The 21637-nt window shown below is 29.9% G+C and overlaps 1 protein-coding gene across 1 annotated transcript in view; it reads right to left on the bottom strand.

The window, feature by feature from the left end:
• Nucleotides 1–2553: 2553 nt before the first annotated feature.
• The window catches only part of sNPF (short neuropeptide F precursor), a 103455-nt gene continuing 84371 nt past the window's right edge, over nt 2554–21637 (bottom strand). Inside the window, exons 4-7 of the mRNA XM_088262651.1 lie at nt 7809–7951; nt 5207–5332; nt 4102–4203; nt 2554–2971 (exon numbers count right to left, since the gene is read on the bottom strand). Of these exons, the coding sequence (XP_088118777.1) occupies nt 2915–2971; nt 4102–4203; nt 5207–5332; nt 7809–7951 (428 nt within the window). The 3' untranslated portion in view covers nt 2554–2914. The remainder of the gene's footprint in view (nt 2972–4101; nt 4204–5206; nt 5333–7808; nt 7952–21637) is intronic.

Here is a 21637-nt window from a genome sequence, read left to right as displayed (position 1 = left end):
TATCACCTTGAACTGGTACCAGAAGCGTATGCCTTATCAATAATCAAGATATCTTAACTTCTGTCGAAATAAAACAGTGCTCTTTGCACCATTTTAAGATTAGGAAAAATTAAAATAATGTAGCCACCTATCTAGCATCCCCACTGGTGAATTATATTATGTAAGTACAATAATTAATGTAACAAAATTAATAATAATACAAAATCTGGATTATCCCCAATTACAGGAGTTATTTTCATATTACTTTTTGACATCTCATCAAAGATGAAGAAGAATATGGAAGTCTGGACATTTACGGGGTTGACGACCGACAAAGAAAAAAAACAAATAACAAAAAAAACATAAAACAAAATTAATGTTTTATCACTTACCATAAATATTGTATAAGAAAAATTGAAAGAATATTGTATAAGTACATTCAAGTAGGTTCCCATAAACATCATACTTACGACGAAAGTTGGTATACAGAAATATCCTTGATTCAAGGTACCGTAGTCTGTGTTCGTCTCTAAGGTGATTGATCATCAGTAAAATAATACACACAGTAAAAACGTGATCTCTTGAATTTTATTTCAACTCACACAGCCATTAATAATTTTTAATTTCATTGCAATTTCGTATTTAATGAGATTCATTTTTCATTTTCTTGAGCCGGCCCTGACAAATGTGACATTTGTGAAAACAGTTTTTAAACCGTAGTTTAAATTTGTATTATTTTTCATGCAAAGTTGTCACGAAAATGTTAGACATTTTTATTTATCGGAACAGGCTCGCTTTGAATACATTGAACACCAAATAAAAGTTCCATTTGATTTTTATTATTTGCCAACTATATATATTTCTAATGATCTATATATTATAAATGTTTTATAAGCATTTATGAAGGTTTTACAAAGATATGTTCACATAGAAAGCCAGTGGTCAATATACCAGGACTCTCAAAATTACACGTATCCTACAGTTTTTTTGACAGAATTTATGGAGTTAACCATGTGATATTACATCTGTTTTTTTTTTCTACATAAACATGAAAAAAGGAACCAGAACATGAAATATACATATTAATACGTAATCATAACAAAACATACAATTAATAAATAATCTCGAACAAGCTTAGGAAAAAATGATAAATATAATCTTGTTTACGGAATAAAATGTGTTTAATGAATACTTATACTATATAAAATATTAAATTTGAAAATAAATCAGGATTTCCTTTGGATTTTATTGAAACTTTAATAATTTAACTTAACCTAGGCTTAAAATTTGACACATCGATAGCTATAATTTGACATATATAATATTATTTAACGTTCCATTATTTTGATTTCATTAAAATAATTATTTGATGAATCTACATATTTCTGAAAGATTTATAAAAATAAATATATTTATTAATACTGAGAATTGGTTAAGTATTCGTTATCAAATGGAATGACTAGAAATATAATTTGAACGTTAACTACACAGATTAACTGAAAGAAACGTCAAAGCAGTACACTTAGCAGTTATTTATAGTTAGGGTATATAACCAGTGGTGGGATTCACCCGGTTCGCACCGGTTCGCTAGAACCGGTCCCTAAAAATTTAGAATAAAATTTTTAGAGAGAACGTCGAACCGGTTCTTCACCCTTTGTTGTCACACAATATTCCGATTGAGGTCATGTATCGGAGCACGCTCGGGTTACTTGGTCCGCCACGTAAAAATATTTGAACCTCACGAAGAGAATTTTTTTGGAAAGATGAAAAAAAATTGTGGCGAAATTCAGTTAAGTTATTGCACTTAGTAAAAAGAATATCGTGAAAGATATACACTTCAGCATTTGGAGCATTCTTAGTTGTTATGTGAATGTTCTGTTTATGTGCAGAATAAAAAACAAATAGATGTAAAAATTATTATTTCTAAAGGGGGGAGGGAGGCAGAAGTAGTACCTTAAGGGCGGACCGAATCTAGAAAATTTTGAATCCCATCACTGTATATACCGCAGAGACACTGAGAAGAAAATATTTTCAGTGTTTACAGAATTATGTTTTTTTGGACAGTAAAATTAAAAAAAAATGATATTTTTGTAGATTTTACAAGGTATTGTATCACAACGCCAATTTATCTTGTTAACAAGGTACCAGCCTACAAAAGGCGTGTGATTCAATTAAAAAAATTAAAATTAGCAATTAATTCCAAATGAATGGAATACATTTTTAAGTGCAATGAATGTATAACTTAACGAAATGTATACTCAATTCAAACCAAAATATAACAAAGCGATTCAAAAATTTATTTTTAAAATAATTATATCAATGGGATGAATAAATTGATGTAAATTCAAATAAATCACTACTCAATAAAAGAATAATAAATAAAAGATTAGGAAAAAAAAAACTGAAAGAATATAAAATAATTTATCTTGCTTATTTAAAAAAAAAACAATACATATATATATTTTTATTTTTGTAAATCGCCATGAATAATTAAATTATTCAAAACGATTTGAAGATAGGAAACATAATAAAAAAATGTTAAAAATTCAATATACTCGTAAGTTAAAAGTCGTATCTGAGATTCAGAATTTTAAAATTATTAGTAAACGACGAGATAACAGTTGAAAAACTTGGACATACATTTAAAATATACGAAAAGTTAGATAGGCTAAAATAAAATTTACATTTTTTATTTTTAAAGCAGATATAATGAAATATATTTTAAAAAAATAGTTTTTAAAATATGTGCATAATGGATTTAGTAAGCTAAAAACCAGTTTTTTAACCCAAAAAAATATTTCTTGAATACACTGAGAATATTGTCTTAATATATATTATAATATAAAGTTAATGTGACTTAGTCGGGAAGAGAGCCTATCCAATACATAATTTACTTAAACCTTTATACACGTTCCTTATTCTAAGCGTAGAATCCTTATTCTTCTGTGTCGTTATCCATTTCCTGGTTAGCCCTGAAGTCTCTCTCAGCTTGCTGAAAAATAAAAAATAAAATTAAGGGTAGTTAATATAAAATTCAGGTATAAGTGGTCAGTGGCGAACAGAAATATTTAAGGTAAATAATCTTATTTGAAGAAATAAAATAATGCACTTTTAATTCTTATTTTAAGATTATATTGCACGATTAGTATAATTATATCGAACGTTATAAAAACGAAAACAAAAAAATCAAATATTACATAAATGTATTTATATATATATATATATATATATATATATATATATATATATATATATATATATATATATATATAAATATATATATATATATATATATATATATATATATATATATATATATATATATATATATATATATATATATATATATATATATATATATATATATATATATATATATATATATATATATATATATATATATATATATATATATATTTATATATATATATATATATATATATATATATATATATATATATATATATATATATATATATATATATATATATATATATATATATATATATATATATTTATATATATATATATATATATATATATATATATATATATATATACATATATATATATATATATGTATATATATATATATATATATATATATATATATATATATATATATATATATATATATATATATAATCTGCACGTGTATGTGTCACCTAATATTGTGATATTAGAGTGTTATGCTAATATTTAAATTCATATACCTTAAAGGAAATTGTTAAAATACTCGTACTTTTGATTTTTAAGTGATTTCATTAGATATCATTCATATATTTCACTCATATCTTATAGATTTATTCCTAGGTATTTTATTATTATTTTAATTTTTTTATTATTTCAAAGTATAATAATTATTATTTTTTATTAATTTAGAGAAATATTTGTGTTTTTACTATGTATTTACAAAAATACTTCAATTTCATACTATTTATGTGAGCCTAAGCGGCTCATTATTAGAAATGGTATCAAATTGTGGTAGATTGGGTTCGAACCGAGGAACTCAGACTCAAGAGTTTGCGACACTAACCACGGGACAACAACCCAACATTATAAAGTATTTTGTGCAAGAAGATGGTTGTTGGTTTGTGTTTTAAGATTGTACTTTGTACTAACCTCATACGGTATCATGAAGAGGTCTGACCTCCTGCCGAAACGCAGCCTCATGGATGGAGTCCTGATCTCCTTCCTCAGCGGAGAGTTGTCTTCCACTTGGTCCTAAAATTGCAAATTGAGAACATATTAAATTAAAAATGAAAATGGGTTGAAACAATAACTTAAATTCAAAATATATAAATTAATGAAACATACAATTACTATTAAATTTATGAAACGGGATAAGAAGACCTGTATAGTTTTTAATTTATTTATTATTTATGAGTATTTATTATTTATATTTGGCTCAATTAATGCGTAGACTGACGTCGTAAAACAAAATGTACTATATTTAGAAGTAACATGTCTGGATATCCTTCAAAATATTCACCTCCCCAACGCACACACTTATTCCAACCGAGTTTCCACTTTTAGAAACAGTTCTAGAGCGTTTCTTTTGTGATGCCCTTCAGCTCCTTTGTAGCATTTGCCATAATCTCAGGAATCAAATTTTCTTCTCATCAAAGGTCTTTTGAGTTTGGGGAACAAGAAGAAGTGAGATCAAGAGAGTAGGGTGGGTTAGAAAGAACAGTAATCTAGTGTTTGACCAAAAGCGAGTTCTGAAATCTGAATGGGTTGAAGCCCATGAAACAACAACTCTCACGACAACGCTCTAGAACAGAGGTTCCCAAACTCTTTTATCTCGTAGACCCCTTGCCTTACCTGATATTGATTTTTATCAAATTCATTAACTTCAAATGTATTTTTGACAGCCGGTATATGTAGTGTTACTCACTTTGAATCACACATGTTAGGTTTTATACATTTATATTTTAAATTCAAATTAAAACATAGACCCCTTGCAAGTTGTCATAGACCCCTGGGGGTCGATATAGACCACTTTGGGAATCACTGCTCTAGAATCTAGAGGTCGTCTAAAGTCTAGATTATATTTTAATATATAAATATATATATATATATATATATATATATATATATATATATATATATATATATATATATATATATATATATATATATATATATATATATATATATATATATATATATATATATATATATATATATATATATATATATATATATATATATATATATATTTTACCGTCATCGGGAGGATGTGAGGTACAGCCATTTCCAAGGAGCGACGTCCAAAGCGCATGCGCACAGGGGCACGGATCTCCCTCTCCGGAAGTAGTTCCTCCTGCAGATCATCCAGGTCGCGCATTTCCTGAAATGTTAAAAACTTAAATGAGCATTTGAATTCTGTCAATACATCGCAGTCGATGGTACATGTCAAAAATATTTGACAAGTGATCAAAAAGTAGGCAGGCTTTTTAACACAAATTTTCCTTTATAGTGTTTTTAATTTATTGTAATACTTAATAAAATGGATATCTCTAATTAACAGAAGGAGTTATTGACTTCATTTGCAATTTGATACAATTTTGTCATTTAATACAGGGAATAAATTAATTTCTCGAAGAAATTCGTACTGATTTGTAATTTTCCTTCAATTACATGAATTTTTCTGCACATTTTTAAGCTTATGTTTTGAATTGATATTTCTTGATGAACTGCATTTTTCAACTAACTAACCATCACGCCGCTTCCCCTCGGGGGTAGGCAGAGAGAATAGAACGCCACACCACTCTGTCTTTGCAAACATTCTTCGCCTCTTCCACGTTCATGCGTCTCCTCATACGTACCCGCCGATTTTTAAATTATTTCAATTAAAAAATTACATAAAGACTATTAAGTAATTATTTTAAATAACAACTTAACAGTACAGTAAATAAAACCAATGTCGATAAAGCAAATATATGTTTATAATGAAACGATATCAGGTTTCAGTATGGATTGAATTTCTTTTTATGCGTGTTTTTAAATATCCTTGAGAAAAGTCTTGTACTAATGATACCTTCATAATGGTCTTGGTATATTAATAATCGATGGCTTGTGTAGCAACATGAGAGAAATTCCAGATTTAAGGGGAATTTCAATGATACGTCTGTATTTGTTTTCAGGCGTGTCCCAATATGTGAAAATAATCCGGGATTCTAATCATGCACACAAATAAAAAGGTGTCTGCTTGATAAAAGCTTTCCTTAAACACAAAGATGGCTGTATGTACTGTCTTATGAAATTGATTAATAAATCTAGGAGTTAAAATTTCAGTATGTAAAGCGACCACTTAACCAGCCTTAAACAGGTCATAAGCCATGTAAATACCCAGACTTCTATATTCTTCTGTATCCATGTTTAAATGTCAAAATATGAAATTTTCACATCAGTATTCACGTGCATAGGTTTTTTTTTTTTTTTTTATGTATTACATATTTTTTTGAGTCTACTAAGTGTATTTTATTTTTAAAAACACATAAAAATTAATATTGTGACAATTGTTTCGCCTAGTTCGCCATTTTTAAACGAAAATATGAATATCCGTTTGAAAATGCCATAACTAGTACAATTTAGTGGACTCAAAAAATCTGTGTTTGATTTAAAAAAAATAAATTAAAATGGAGTTCCAATTACAAACTAAACGCCAAATCAAGAAAGAATGTTATTTTTATAACTTAATGATTTTTATTAATTAATTATAACATAACTCTAAGTTAAATAAAACATCCTTCAAAACAAACAAAAAACAAAGAATGTTCTTAGTTTTTGAGCAAAATTATATGCAATGTAACAAAATATTAAAATTTTTATACAAAGAAAAATAATATTTAGAGGAGACAATAGATAATATTGATAGTTAGGGCAAGTTACGATGTCCGATAAGATGTTTTATGTCATACCATAAAGGGTAATCATAAACAACTCCATTATATTTATGGTTATTAGTCGCACCAATTTATCCTTCCTTCGCATCTTCATCCTAACCCTTTAGAGAACGACGGAATTAAAAAAAAGTCCCACCTTTTTGATACCTAACTATAACATAGTGAGATTTTGAGCCACCTCAAAAAAACAAAAACATTTTACAAAGCACAAACGGTATATTCTGGGCTTTTTTTCATGTAACGCGGTGGAACAGAGTTCCGGTACCTTTTTTCAAGGACATATTTTTTTTCAATTGTAATATCAATAAGATTAAACAATGTCTGTCCTTACGTTATTACAATCAATATTTATATAATTCATCAAAATGATAAAATATGGTATTGTAATGAATATTAAATGATATTTGAATTTTTTATGTGAATTCCGGGACCTTTTTTGTTTAAAAAATCCCTGGTTATATTTAAGTTAACTTAGTTTACCGATGAGTGTCGCTTTTCAAAGCCTTTAATTTGTCAGTGGACGATCATAGATTTGTCAAATTTCTAATAAATCATATTTCTATGTAACACAGTTTTTTTCTGTCTCAAATTTTTGTCATCAAAGGTGTTTCGAAAATATTTTGTCGGAGTGCCAACTAACTAACAGTAGGCAGAAACAATAGTGCGCCTCACCAACCTGTATATGTAGCACGTATGTCTGAATATAATGATAGATGTATGAAAAAGGTGCTTGACTGAAGGCCAAACATGACGCAGAAGCGTGGGTAAGCCCCAGACAAGATGGTCCGATGCCATTAGGAAGAGAGTCGCGTCCACCAGAGAACTGTGGAAGTCCAAGAGGGAGGCTTTTGTTCAACACCGGACACAAGAAGAAGGCTGAAGTAAGTTTGTATAGTAGAGAAGTGGTAGTGTACTTACCGGCTGGGGGGGCATGAGGGGGTCGGATCGCCTGCCGAACCGGAGCCGGCGGGACGGGGAGCGGGCGGACTTGCGGGCGAGCTGGTGACCTGCTTCCAGGGCGCCGTGGCGGGCCAGCACCTCCCACACTTCAGGGAGCGAGTCTGGAAGCGAAGCAAGACACTCAAATAGTGAACAAACCAAAAAATATTTTATTTATTTCTTTAAACTTCATGTACAGAAAAGAAATAAATACATTGGTGGGCTGATTACTAAAAAGCAATATCTTCCCACCAACCAAAAACAGACTAGTGATATTGGTCAAAAGTTTGATACCATATCGCTCACTGCTTTCAACAACGTCATATATCAAAAATATTTAGGCTAAGTCTGGTAAAATGAAAAAAAAGAAAGTAAACATTTAAAATATGTTCAATTTCACAATGCTCGTTAACTGATGATGTCGGTAACGACGTAACCTAGTCACTGGTCAAATAAAATAAAAGTAAAAAAAAAAACTAGTTGTTGTTTTATTATATATTGATATCAACAACTTTTCTTGGATTATTCTTAAATACCAAGAAAAATAAACGAATACTATCACAATCGAGGAACTGAAAATCTTATAAAATTGTTCATATTTATAAACTGTATAGTTGAGATAAAACTTCTGGACCCCATACTCAATAATGCATTAGACACTGCATCGCATCTAAGCAATTTTAACTTGATCATGATATCAAGGTAACGAGTCCTGCACTTCAGGGTGATAAAATTAATAATAACAATAAAAAAATAATTAAATCAAAAACACTCTCTTCGAGAATCGAACCTGCGTTACATACTGCAATATGAAGGTGGACAAAAAGTTACTTTATTACATAGAATTACCAAAAAATAGGCTATGAATTACTACGCATTTAGTCAATATTTAAAAAATAAATAAATCAAAATGTTGATTTATACTAAACCATTATATATGAAATGATATTTGACACGTTCGCGTATCGCATTGACGAGATTAGCGTTTTTTCAGTGGACCTCAAAGTTATCTCGTTTAAGGAATATGTCACATCTCCCAAAGTTTGAGACCTCCCTTAGGGCCCCTTTCCAACCCTTCCCGAACTTGGATTCAGGACTGTCTCTCTGGACGAGATCAGATAATCCACTAATAATAGTACACCGGGACTTAAGTCAACTGGGCAGTGACTTTTGCCAATATACTTATGTACCCTTCATTCCGTTTTCCTTTTGGGCTATCTCATTGGCTGATTTTATCTCGCTGACTTTTAAGCTTTTACGGCTTGAAAATTTTGTTAAAGAATATGTTTGTTCTGAACATATGCACTAAATCGTTGGTTTCAAAACAAACATAGACAAATCAACAAATCAGTACTATTTTGATAATATAATGCACAACATTTTAATTCTTAAATTATTTTTGGATTCGGCATTAACTTTGTGGACTAAGAAGTAATTATTTTTCGGAATTTGCAAATTATATCTTGAAGACTAACCACTCATTTGACTCTCATACACTTAAATTATAACACTCTGTTACAAATAGGTCAAGACACGAATAATTTAGAAAACTTAGAAATACATACAAATTTAAATTCAGATAAAATGTTAATTAATAATTTACTGTTTCGAAATACGTCACCATTATTATCTTTGTTTCATTTTACAAAAAAAAATGTTCCTTAACCCCCCCTTCAGTATATTTATTAACTTATATATACTCCTAAATAATTTTTGTTCGTGGGTTTTAATTTTTACCAGATGATGAAAACATCTATGAGTTTAAACATTTTGAGTGTGTCCAAATACTTGTTCACAAAATTTTGATTATCTCCAATTACAGGAGTCCAATTACTCCAATTACATCTCATCCAAGATGAAGGAGAATATGGAAGTCTGGCCATTTATATTTATGGTCGTCAGCCCCGTAAATGCCCAGACTTCCATATTCTTCTTCATCTTTGATGAGATGTCAAAAAATTATATGACATCTGTAAGTTTTCGAAACTAGTCGTTTATATAAATAAAATTCATTAAGTGGAATATTCATGTGTTTAATTTTTAAAAAAATATTTTAATTCTTATTGAATAATTTATTTAAATCACAGCACAGTTCAGTACTATTGTTATTAAAATCTAATTCTTTATAAATTAATTTTAAGATAATATTTTTTTCGATTTTTTCACTCTCATCGAAAGAAAATTGAATCAAGTTTAAAGACGTTGATTGTTTGTTTCGACAGTACGTCACAATCGTGAAACTTCCAACCCCTGTTACTGCTGTTACAAATGTGTTTTAAAATGGCCACCGCAGCTTTCAACATTAGATTTTCACATAGGTTTATTCACATAGATTTCAACTTTTGGCATATTTCATTGAATTGTCACATGAATTTTACATGAATATTTCAATCAACACGAAAACTGTGATAATTCAAATAATACAAAAATCCAAATCACCTGTCTAACGAAGTACCTACCTATATAATAATATTTTTAAAATATATATCGGAATATTTTTAGGGTTGTTAGACTAGGATATTACTGTCAACAATAACGTTTCAGGACGAATGGCAACTTTTATTATCATTGTAAGTATTTACAATACTTTTCTTTAAAGTTAATAGTAAAAACACTAAAATGATGGAAAATACACAAACATAATACAGCACTTAGTGGTCGCGTTGAGCTGGATTTATCCGAACAATCTGTGTCTTTAAAATAATTTTCCTTTTTATAAAACCCTTTACTGCAAAGGGTTTTTTCAATTATAATTTTAAAATTAAACCCTTTTCACGTAAGTTTAAATTTTAGTCGCTAGTTTTTTTTTACTGTTTATGCTTCCCGGTAACTTGAACCACTCAAACTATTTCTATTTCACTGAAAATTTTAAAAACCATAAAATTACTAAGTCATCATAAGAATAAAATATTTCTGACAGATTAATCTAAGATCGCGATTAATAGTCCGCCTCCGTAGTTTAATGGTCAGCAATCTCAGCTATCATTCTGTAGGTCCCAGGTTAGATTTCCAGGGGGGGGGGGTGTTCAAATAGATATAAGTGATTTTTCCAATCTAATATTTATTCAATATTATCCTGGACTGGTACCTGCAGCGGAGGGCTGATCACCTTTCCTTCATGTGTTAACGTCAAGAAAACATTGCGTTTATATGATGGAGGGCCTATGCATCGTTAGGTGAACATGAGGGTTTGAATTGATGAATTTTTTTTATCTAAGACATTTATGAAGAATAATATGAATTAGTCAAAACGATGATTTATTAGTGTATCTTCTAGGAAATCTTAATTCTTTTAACATTGTTACAAAAATTAACCAAACGTTAACTTTATCTTCTATTAAATAGACTTTCTTCTACAGATATTGGAAATTGTCGTTGACATTTAAGACAAACGAATCTGTAGCAAACTACAAACTTTTACCCTTTTTAGGTCTGGAAAACTTGAACCGGTTAATCAGGAGCTGAGCGTAATAGAGTTATTAGTTGGTACCTTCCTTAACTACATCAGCCTCCTTCTCCTCCTGCGAGCCCACCTGAGATAGCCGATAGTCATTCATCAATACGTCACACGGGACAGGCGAACCAGATATTCCGAGACGAACTTCAAATATGTGGAATAATCTTGTTAGCTTCACCAATTTCCCAATATGAAATATAATTTTATATTAACTAACTTTTTTCTCAACCGTTGCTTTATTTTTCTAAATGTCTTAAGAGGAAGATCCATGGCGATTGCCTGGTTTACAATATGTTCAGATTTTCTACGTCCTATATGCCCAAATTATCTCTATTGCTTTTCCTCTAGCGTATTATTGATGTCGGTTACACTCAGGCTGGGCGGAGAGCATAAAACGCCACACCAATCTGTCGCAAACAATCTTACATGACAGCCAATTATTTCGACTCCTGACCCGACCACTTTCTAGTTTTTTTTAAATACTTTTTAATGCCAAGTCTCCCTCTGCTCCTAGTTTCAACAACATTTGCTTCTTAAATTTATTTTACTGTTCTTGCTTCGCTCACTCGATTCACATGCTCAAATCGTCTCAACACATCTTTCTTAATTTTATCGATAAGGCTTACCTTAGCCTTACATTATTTCTTTATATTGCCATCCGAGCATCTATCATACATCGTTTTGCCGCACATCTGAGAGATTGCATTTCGACTGCGTTGAGTCTACTTTCATCTTTCTTTTGCACCTCTATGCTTCAATTCCATACATTAGGGTTGAAACCAGGACTCTAATTTTGAGAATCGATTAGTAATTGTGTACAAATTATATATACCACAGCACTTATAATGATTTAAATATAAGGTATTATTCGGAAATATGGAGGAAAAGTAAGGAAAACCAAAATTATTTAAACTCATTCTTATAAGTCTAAGTTTTACTATGTAAAAGCCGAATCAGACAATGAAACTATTTCAATACGTTGATCTTTTATTCGATGTTGATTATTATTATTTTATGCTTAATTTCTGCTTCAATATCGCACATAAAATAGGTGTTAGCTTTAAAAAATACTTAAGTGCTTGTTGGTCTTTGGGTCGACCAAAAATGGCATTAGTTGAACATTTTGTGTAGTTTTAAGTGTGTAAATGGTGCTATGCTGGTGAAGGGTGGTATTGTTTGCATGCTGTAGTAGTGAATTTCCTGACGAAGAGACGGGTACGTCTCGAAACCGGTAGACATAAAAATCTCGGTGAGTGGTTATATACTAATATTATTAACTTTTTTGAAAAAAAAATAAGTAAAATAAATAGTTTGCTTTCGATATAATTAACGTCCTGACAAACACTAATCGACAACTGGTTTTAAAAATTTAAAGTCGTTAGAAACAAAAGGCTAGAAGAAAAGCTAACGTTATCTTCACTACCTATGTGGTTCACACGTTATCTTTTCACTTCGGTCCCAGCCCTGGGGCCTCAGGACGATGTGTTAAAGAAATGTTTTCCTGTAAACAAACTTGAAAAGAATGAAGAAAAGCGGTCGCAAATCTATTGCAAGCAGGATGAAGTAAATCTCGGAATTGAATTCTGTAAACTTTGTAATGAACTTCGTAACAGAAATATTTTACAGAGCTTTGAACGCATATAATAATGTTTTGTAACAAGAGAACTTTAAAAGAAAAGTTTCGTCTGTAATCAGTAAGTTGATTAATTAAATGCAATATGTAATTTTGAAATATACTTTGATGTATACTTTGCAATGCTTGAAATAAACTTCTTCTTCTTCGTCTGCTTATTGTAGACCTTGTGGCCAGATTTTAAGAGGGCTAAGCCTACTGCGATGTTGATTCGCAGCTGTCAATTCAATTGAAATATACGAAAATATATTTTAAACAGACTCCTTTATTTATATTTTGTATATTAAAAGTATTGTTTCCTGTACTCATTTGTTTTAACATTAATTTATTGAAGTCGATTTTATAAATAGCTGTTTTTTTGTTGTTGATATTTCTCCAAAATCTTAGTGTTGGATCAAACGTTTATGGTTTGTTGGTGCGGATTTTGGATAACCTCATAAAAATGCGAAAGAAAGAAAAGAGCTCAAAATATAATAGGATAAAAAACTACTTTATTAATAACTTTTAAGGAGAATACCAGTGGAATTTGTGTCCAATGATGAAAGTTTTTAACTAGTGACCCTAGAAGATGACGCCCAATTTCGTATGTTATTATTTTATCAATTTTAGTATCTTATATCTACCATGAATCGAATAAAAGATTAATAAAATGATAAATGTATGTTCATGATATTATTAAAACAACTATTCGTCAATTAACTATTCGTAATTAATAGTAAATAATATTCACGAAAGAGATATTTTGATTCGTTTTTGAAAATTGTGTCTGAAATTATGATCGTTTTGATTAACTTTCTTTCACTTTCTACTTCATAGCTCCTAGAACATTGATAATTTACTAAAAAATATGATAAATAGATTACAATTGATATACGTATAAAGTGCTGTGATAGCCTTTATCTCATTTTTCAATAACTTTCATTCGAATATTGAAATTCAAAAAAAAGTTTTGTGAATTTTAGCATATGACGACTGATAATATCACAAAGTACACAAAACTTACCGTACCGTTTTACACCCGTCATTTTATTCACAACATTGTTTTGTTCGAACAATTTTCCATTCACCAATGCTAGATTTTTTCATGTTTCATGAGATGTCAATAAAAATCAATAGTTTATGTATTAATTTTAAATCAAACACAGATTTTTTGAGTCTACTAAGTTGTATTTTATTAACAAAAAACACATAAAAAATTATATTGGGACAATTGTTTCGCCTTGTTAGGGCATTATCAAACGAATGTGAAGATCAAATGGACTACGGTCCTTGATCTTCACATGTGTTTTTTGTTAATAAAATACAACTTAGTAGACTCAAAAAATCTGTGTTTGATTTAAAATTAATACATAAATTAAAATGGAGTTCTACAAATTAAACGCCAAGTCAATAAATAAAAATCAATAGTAATAACTCCTAACGTATATCTAGAAAACTAAAATTTCTACAAACTAATTTTTTATTATATTTTATTGTTATTAGATTTATCGTTTAAATAAGGAATTCCAGACCACTTGCTGGAGTCGTTCGTCTTTAGACCAAGTGCGGCTTTTGTAAATTGACAATTGAAATCAGACAAACGGGAGAAAGGGGTGAGATATTGTTTAATTTAATTGGTCAGTTTGAGAAAATCCATTTCGTTTTAAGACGAATGAATCCAGCATATTGGCTCAGCCCATTTTATTTTACAATAACAAATATTACTACTTTTTGACATCTCAACATAGATGAAGAGGAATAAAGAAGTTTGTGTACATGCTTACAGGGTTTATGATCTCTCCTAGTATGTAAAATAATCCAGTCAAGATCTTCCGTAAATCTAAAATAAAGGGTCTCTGCCAAATAAAAGCTTTCTCAAATCAACGATATAAATCCTCGAAAGCCACCGCAAAAATCTTAATTCTTATATGAATGTGATTATACTATAGTCAATGATAACTGCAAATCAATACCTAAACCATTTAATTTCCCACAATGAATCTAAACGGAAGTTCCCACGGATTGTTTTAATGACAGTTCTTCCCACACGTACCTTTAAAATAGCCTTTGTTTAATCAATTATATTGTTCTGAACAATGATTTTATCAGAGCCTGGTAATCCTTTCAGGAGCGTATTGGGAAAATGGTGATTTGGATTACCATTCAATAAGATACCATTAAATAATACCGGAATACTATGGTTTTTATTGTGAAACTGATCACCGAAATTCATGAAATTTTAAGCAGATATGTAAATTATGCCAAATGTTTCTGCGTACAGGAGCACTGGCAAAAAAAACATGTTGAATAGCTAACAGCTTCTTTATGTAATTTTATATATTATTACTAATATGTTTAATTTTTTGAAATATTTATAGTAGTTGGAATTACGTACTGCTCTTCACAGAGGAATATCTCTACCAACTTCATAAATGACTTGACGATGAACAGTTTTACATTGTTATTTTCGATTTCCTTATTTTGATGCCAATACTCAACCACATTTTGTATTTTTCGAAACTTCTAGATATATTATCAATCTCATGACATGGTCCATATGATTTAGGAAGCTTTTATTTAGAAGAGACCCTTTCATCTGAGTGCAAGATTGGCTTTCGATCATGGGTAGAAAGATGAAAATTGGAATTGTGTAAAAGGATCATATTATGATCAGCCCATGACTGGTCATAAACCCTGTAAATATTAAAGACTTCTATATTCTTCTTCATTTATGTTGAGAGGTAAAAATGTAAATATTTTTTGCATTAAATGTATCATTCATTAGTAAAAAAAAAATTGTCCGCCTCCGTAGAAAAATTGTCCGCCTAAAAAAAATTGTTAAAAAAATTGTTAAAAAAAAAAATTGTCCGCCTCCGTAGTGTAATGGTCAGCACGCTCGGCTACCATTCTGGAGGTCCCGGGTTCGATTCCCAAGGGGGGTAAAATAAATAAAAGTGATTTTTTCACTGTCATATTTATTCATTATTACCCTGGACTGGTACCTGAAGCGGAGGGCTGATCACCTTTCCTTCATTTGTAAACGATCAAGAGAACACTGCGTTTATATGACGCAGTGCCCTATGCACCATTGGGGCGCGGATAAGGGTTTTATTATTATTATTATTATTCATTAGTTAAGACTTTATGGTACTCTGTCTCGAGTGTTAAGAAAATGGACGTCAGCGTTATGCAATATCTGAGAAAATAAACGGCAGAGTCAGTTCTCTTGGATGATTAGCGAATAATGGATATTGGTCTTGCAAATGAAAAATGCATTTGACAAGTAGACAGCATTGTTCGGTATTGATTTCTCAAAAACACTGACGTAATATTGCTTATGCATTTCCGTGTTCTGAAAGTAGGTCTCATTTTTAAGTAACGGCTTTAAAAGTTTTTTTCTAGAAATAATTACGAGGGACATGTTTTTATTCTTCAGAAAACGATTTTCAACAAAAGCTAGAACAAAGAAATCAGTACATAAATGGTAAACGTTACCGGTTTTATAAGAGTGACTGGTTTCTATATTAACTTTTTGATTTATTTCAATTCTTTATTATTTATTTTTTAATATTTAAAATAACGAAAAGTATGCTTAAATAAAATATTTATCATTTTGAATTTAAATATCACTTGGTAATTACCACTATTTCTTAAAATATTCACATACTGTGTTTGAAAATGATGCGTCATGCATCGAAACTCGTGTCACAACAGATTATAGGAAAAACTGGTATTAACCAAGTGAAATTTTAAGTAAAAAAGGATAGATATTGCAACATAGTGACTACCGAACCAATCAAACAAAAACATGTTTTTCAATGACGTGGTTTCACGTAATCATACACTATTGTTTAAATTTAAAAAAAATATTTTATAATTAAAATGTAACTTTGTTTTAAAATCACTATAAATAGTGATTATAAAAAAAGTTACTTTTTAATTATAAAATAGAAAATCACAAAGTTAGTGATTCAAATATAAATTATAATTTTATTTCAAATTTTAATATTTTCCGGTAGTTTCGCTATTTTAGTAATAAAACCTTTGAATTAAAATAACCTATATGAAATATATTTCAGTTTTTTTTTAACATTGCGTGGCTGGTAACTGTATCATTATGAAGTTTTTTCTTTTAAATATGTGTGTTTTACAAATATTTTATATCCCATTTAAAATATTAAATTGATAAGTGCATACTAGATCTTCAAAAAAATGCATATTTATAAGTATTTGTATTGACGACTGACAATATTTTACGTAATTCTCTACGTAAATCGTTCTAACAGTGCAGCAGACAGAATTGACAAGTTGACAAGCAGAATTATTATTGAAACTTAAAAGGGTTTGAAAATTTCACGTTGCACGTTGTATAAAGGTTCCGTTATTTAGTTTGCGCATTTCATTTATTCATTTGTAACAAACATTCTGACAGTGGATGTTATGAATTGTAGTTCTGCTCTCTCGTTAGTTTTAAATTAATAATTAATAAATTCTCCCTGCTTAAATACGAGCAGTTGTGAGGTAACTCGTTCCTGTAAAACATAATTTAACGGATTATTTGCAAATGTCATATATATCCAAGTTAATAAAAACAAACTTTACGGATTTTTTAACAAAAGTCGAATATATCCAAGTAAATAAAAACTAAATTTTACGGATTATTTTCAAAAGTCATTTACATCCAAATTAATAAAAACATCATTTTACGAATTAATTTCAAAAGTCATATATAGAGAGGCACAGCGATACTAGTAAAAGACATCTTTTAAGTAGAAATGTCCACACACAATATAATATAAATAAATATATATATATATATATATATATATATATATATATATATATATATATATATATATATATATATATATATATATATATATATATATATATATATATATATATATATATATATATATATATATATATCTCCAAGTTTGTCAAAACATAATTTTACGGATTATTTGTAAAAGGCAGATAAAAATATCCATGTTTGTAAAAATATAATTTTACGGATTATTTGCAGAAGGCAGACAAAAATATCCAAATTTGTAAAAATATAATTTTACGGATCATTTGCAAAAATCAGAAATATTCCTGTTTGTTAAAAAATAATTTATCTGATTTATATACTTTATTAATGCGTGGCCTTATCAATATAGACTTATTATTATTACATAATGCTTGATATTATCATAATTGTGACCTTTGTCGTATTGTTTGAAGATTTAAAAAAAACATTCAAGGAAATCTCTGACGTATAGAATGAATTTACGTTTATTTTATACTTTGAGGGAAATTTTAATTGACTTGAGAGTTGAAGTATTATATTTCAAGATGAAATAGAAACCAAAATGTATATTTTTCACATTCGTATTCCATCAAATATAATCCAACTCAGTGGAGAACATGGTGTTTCAGAAGTGACATTACCGCGTTGACAATATATTTTTATTCAAATAAATTAAATCAGGACATCCAATCGGACATTTAAATATTTAGTATGTATAATGGTATATTTGCAAGTTAAAAAATAAAAATAAAAACATACATCTGGAATGTAGACAAATGTTATTTTTCTTAATTTCTAATTATCCAGGATTTACACGCTCGATTTATATGCTATAAACTACTATTTTATTATTTATTTAAAATCATTATCATAATTAGCAGAATGGTGAACGTTTCATCATTATGTAATACATCAGTAATATAATAATCAGTCTTATCTTTGATTCAAAGAATATATAATATTATTCTTCTTCAAACCCTTAGCCGCACCCTTAATGGTGCATAGGGCACTGCATCATACAAACGCTGTGTTATCTTGATGAAGGAAAGGTGATTATCCATCCGCTTCGGGTTCCTGTCCAGGGTTATATTGAATAAATATTAGAGTGAAAAAAATATTTTTTATGTGACCCCCTCCCTGGGAATCGAACCCGGAACCTCTAGTACGTTGCCGAAAGTGCTGACCATTACACTACGGAGGCGGAGAATAAATAATCATTAATGAAAAATAAAACTAAGGTTTGAATTACGACTCATTGATTTTACGAGTAGTATTTTCTTCAACAGACTTAATTTTGAATTCATTCATTCTACACTTTCTGCCAAAGATTTCTAAGACTTCAAACAACACTTTCTGCCCTGCAGCGGGTAAATATTTAGTTAAAAATATGCCTCTGCTGCTGGGATAAAGTACATTTTCTGGGAATTCCGAAAACATGCACAGCTGAAAATTGACGATTACGAGTGAGCGACATGTCTTGTATATTTTTACCTTCATCTCTTTGTTATTCGAATACATAAAAAATTTCTTCTTATACTTCATGTAATAATAAATGCTACATATTGAATAATTTTTTTTAGAAGTCCTGCATCACTTCTCCATCCGTCAAGTTCTCTGATCGCCACACGTTATGACGTCAAAGTGTGTATAAGGTGACATGAATTGTCATGATATTTTCGTCTGTTCACCATAGATTAATGTTGAAGTATTATATAAGTACCATATTCACCTACTGTACCTACTTAAATTTTTCCCGTGTGTATGTTTTCAATGATAAAAAATAAATTTCGAAATCAGTCGAGTGTGAAACTTTTAAATAACGCCGATGTACGTCCGCCTCCGTAGTTTAGTGGTCTGCACACTCGGATACCGTACTGGAGGTCCCGGGTTCGATTCTCAGGCAAGGATCAAATAAATAAAAGTGTTTATTTTTCACTTTAATATTTATTCAATATTACCCTGGACATATTACAATATTATTTTATTCAATATTACACGAAGCAGAGGACCGATCACCTTTCCTTCACGTGTTAACGTTTAAGATAACACTACGTTTATATGATGAAGTGCCCTATGCACCATCGGGTGCGGATAAGGGTTTTAAAAAAAAACACCCAAAATTTACGAAACTTAAATCCAACATTTTATTTTTCATTTTATCAAATTATTGAGTAATAAAATCTGCCATCTTTGTGATATAACGCTTGATTCTATGGCGCATTTAGAAAGCGTCGACCAATTATTTTTTAACTTCTCAAAATACCTTTTACATGATACTACCTGATCATACCTTTATTTGACGATTTCTAAGACTGGCCTCTCATGCATACCCGGAGCGTAGGATTATTTCATGAATCGATTGGGTAGTCACTTTGTGTTAATATCTATCAATTTTTAATGTAAAATTTAATAAATAATAAATCCCTTACCGCACCCCAATGGTGCATAGGGCACTGCTTCATATAAACGCAGTGTTATCTCGATCGTTTACACGTGAAGGAAAGGTGATCAGCCCTCTACTTCAGGTACCAGTGCAGTGTAATATTGAATAAATATTAGAGTGAAAAAATCACTTATATTTATTAAACCCCCCTGGGAATCGAACCCGGGACCTCCAGAACGGTAGCCGAGCATGCTGACCATTACACTGCGGAGGCGGAGGCTGAGAAATGTAAAATTTACTTGGTATATACTATTTTCTTCTTCAAATCCATTTTAGGTAATATGAGTTTATACGGTATTTGAAAATGATACAGAATGGATCGAAATACGTGCCACAATAGATTTGAACAAAAAAATATATCTACCAAGTAAAATTGATATTGAAAAATATGGGATTTTTATTTTTTACATTATATTGTGACATCTCAACATAGATGAAGAAGAATATGGAAGCCTGGGCATTTACAGAGCTTACGACCGTCATATGCTGTTTTAAGTGATCACTTTACAAAGTGTAGCAGTCACCAATTCTACCCATGATTGACAACCACACTATTCAAATTCTTGGAGCTTCTAGATATATCGATTAAACTCGAAACACAGTTCTTAAATTCGATAGACTTTTCTAGAGACATCTATTGGTGATATGAAAGAAGCTTTTTATTGAGCAGAAACTCCGAAGATCCGAATCCTGGATTATAATCATATAGGTGGGTCACTTTCATTTTATTATTTTAGCTTGTAATTTGACCAGTTAATTTATTTACAACATTTTGAGTGTCCAAATATTTGTTCGCAAATTTGGATTATCTCCATTTTTATTTTTATTTTATGTTGATTTCAACACTCGTATACATTTTAAATTCTTTAATATGCTTTTACCTCAATCGTTTTTGATGTGTTACATCCTCGTTATATCCAAAATATTTGGTAAATAATATTCCGCAGTGTATACGAAGACAACGGGGATATGCGAGGTATGTAACGTCAAGAGGCAACACATTCTACGTTGCTTTCTGACATGCCTCGGTAGATTCGGGAATGTTTAAGAACGTGCTCTCGATTTATATCGACATCTTGACTATTAATTCGCGGCTTTATTAACTGCGTCATGCTGGAAAACTTTGTGTTTATTAAAATCAATTTTTTAATTATTGATTTAGCTACATTTTCCTAGAATATAAGTTCTAGTCTATATTTTAATGAACACTCTAACATTACATTTATAATGTAACTGAGCTAATAATGTAATACAAGCTTATACTTTTCTAGCATTTGATACAAAAAATCACAATGCAGTATTTAAAAAAAATACTTGGGATTTCTTCTGTTTGAACAAGTGACGTGGCAGCAGAGTTATAATCACTGTTTTTTTTAAGATTCATTTTTAAACAGGACCACAGGAACGATAATAAAAAATATCCTAAATAATTAAAAGGACAAAAAAAAACAGGTTTAAAAGTCCTGGGCACTGAATGCCAGAGACTAATTGTCCCTTTTATAAA

This window comes from Brachycentrus maculatus, unplaced genomic scaffold (genome assembly GCF_059751285.1).
Source record: "Brachycentrus maculatus isolate JH-2025_06_01 unplaced genomic scaffold, ASM5975128v1 h1tg000186l, whole genome shotgun sequence".
Taxonomy (NCBI): Eukaryota; Metazoa; Arthropoda; class Insecta; order Trichoptera; family Brachycentridae; genus Brachycentrus; species Brachycentrus maculatus.
This window is presented reverse-complemented; position numbering and strand designations above follow the sequence as displayed.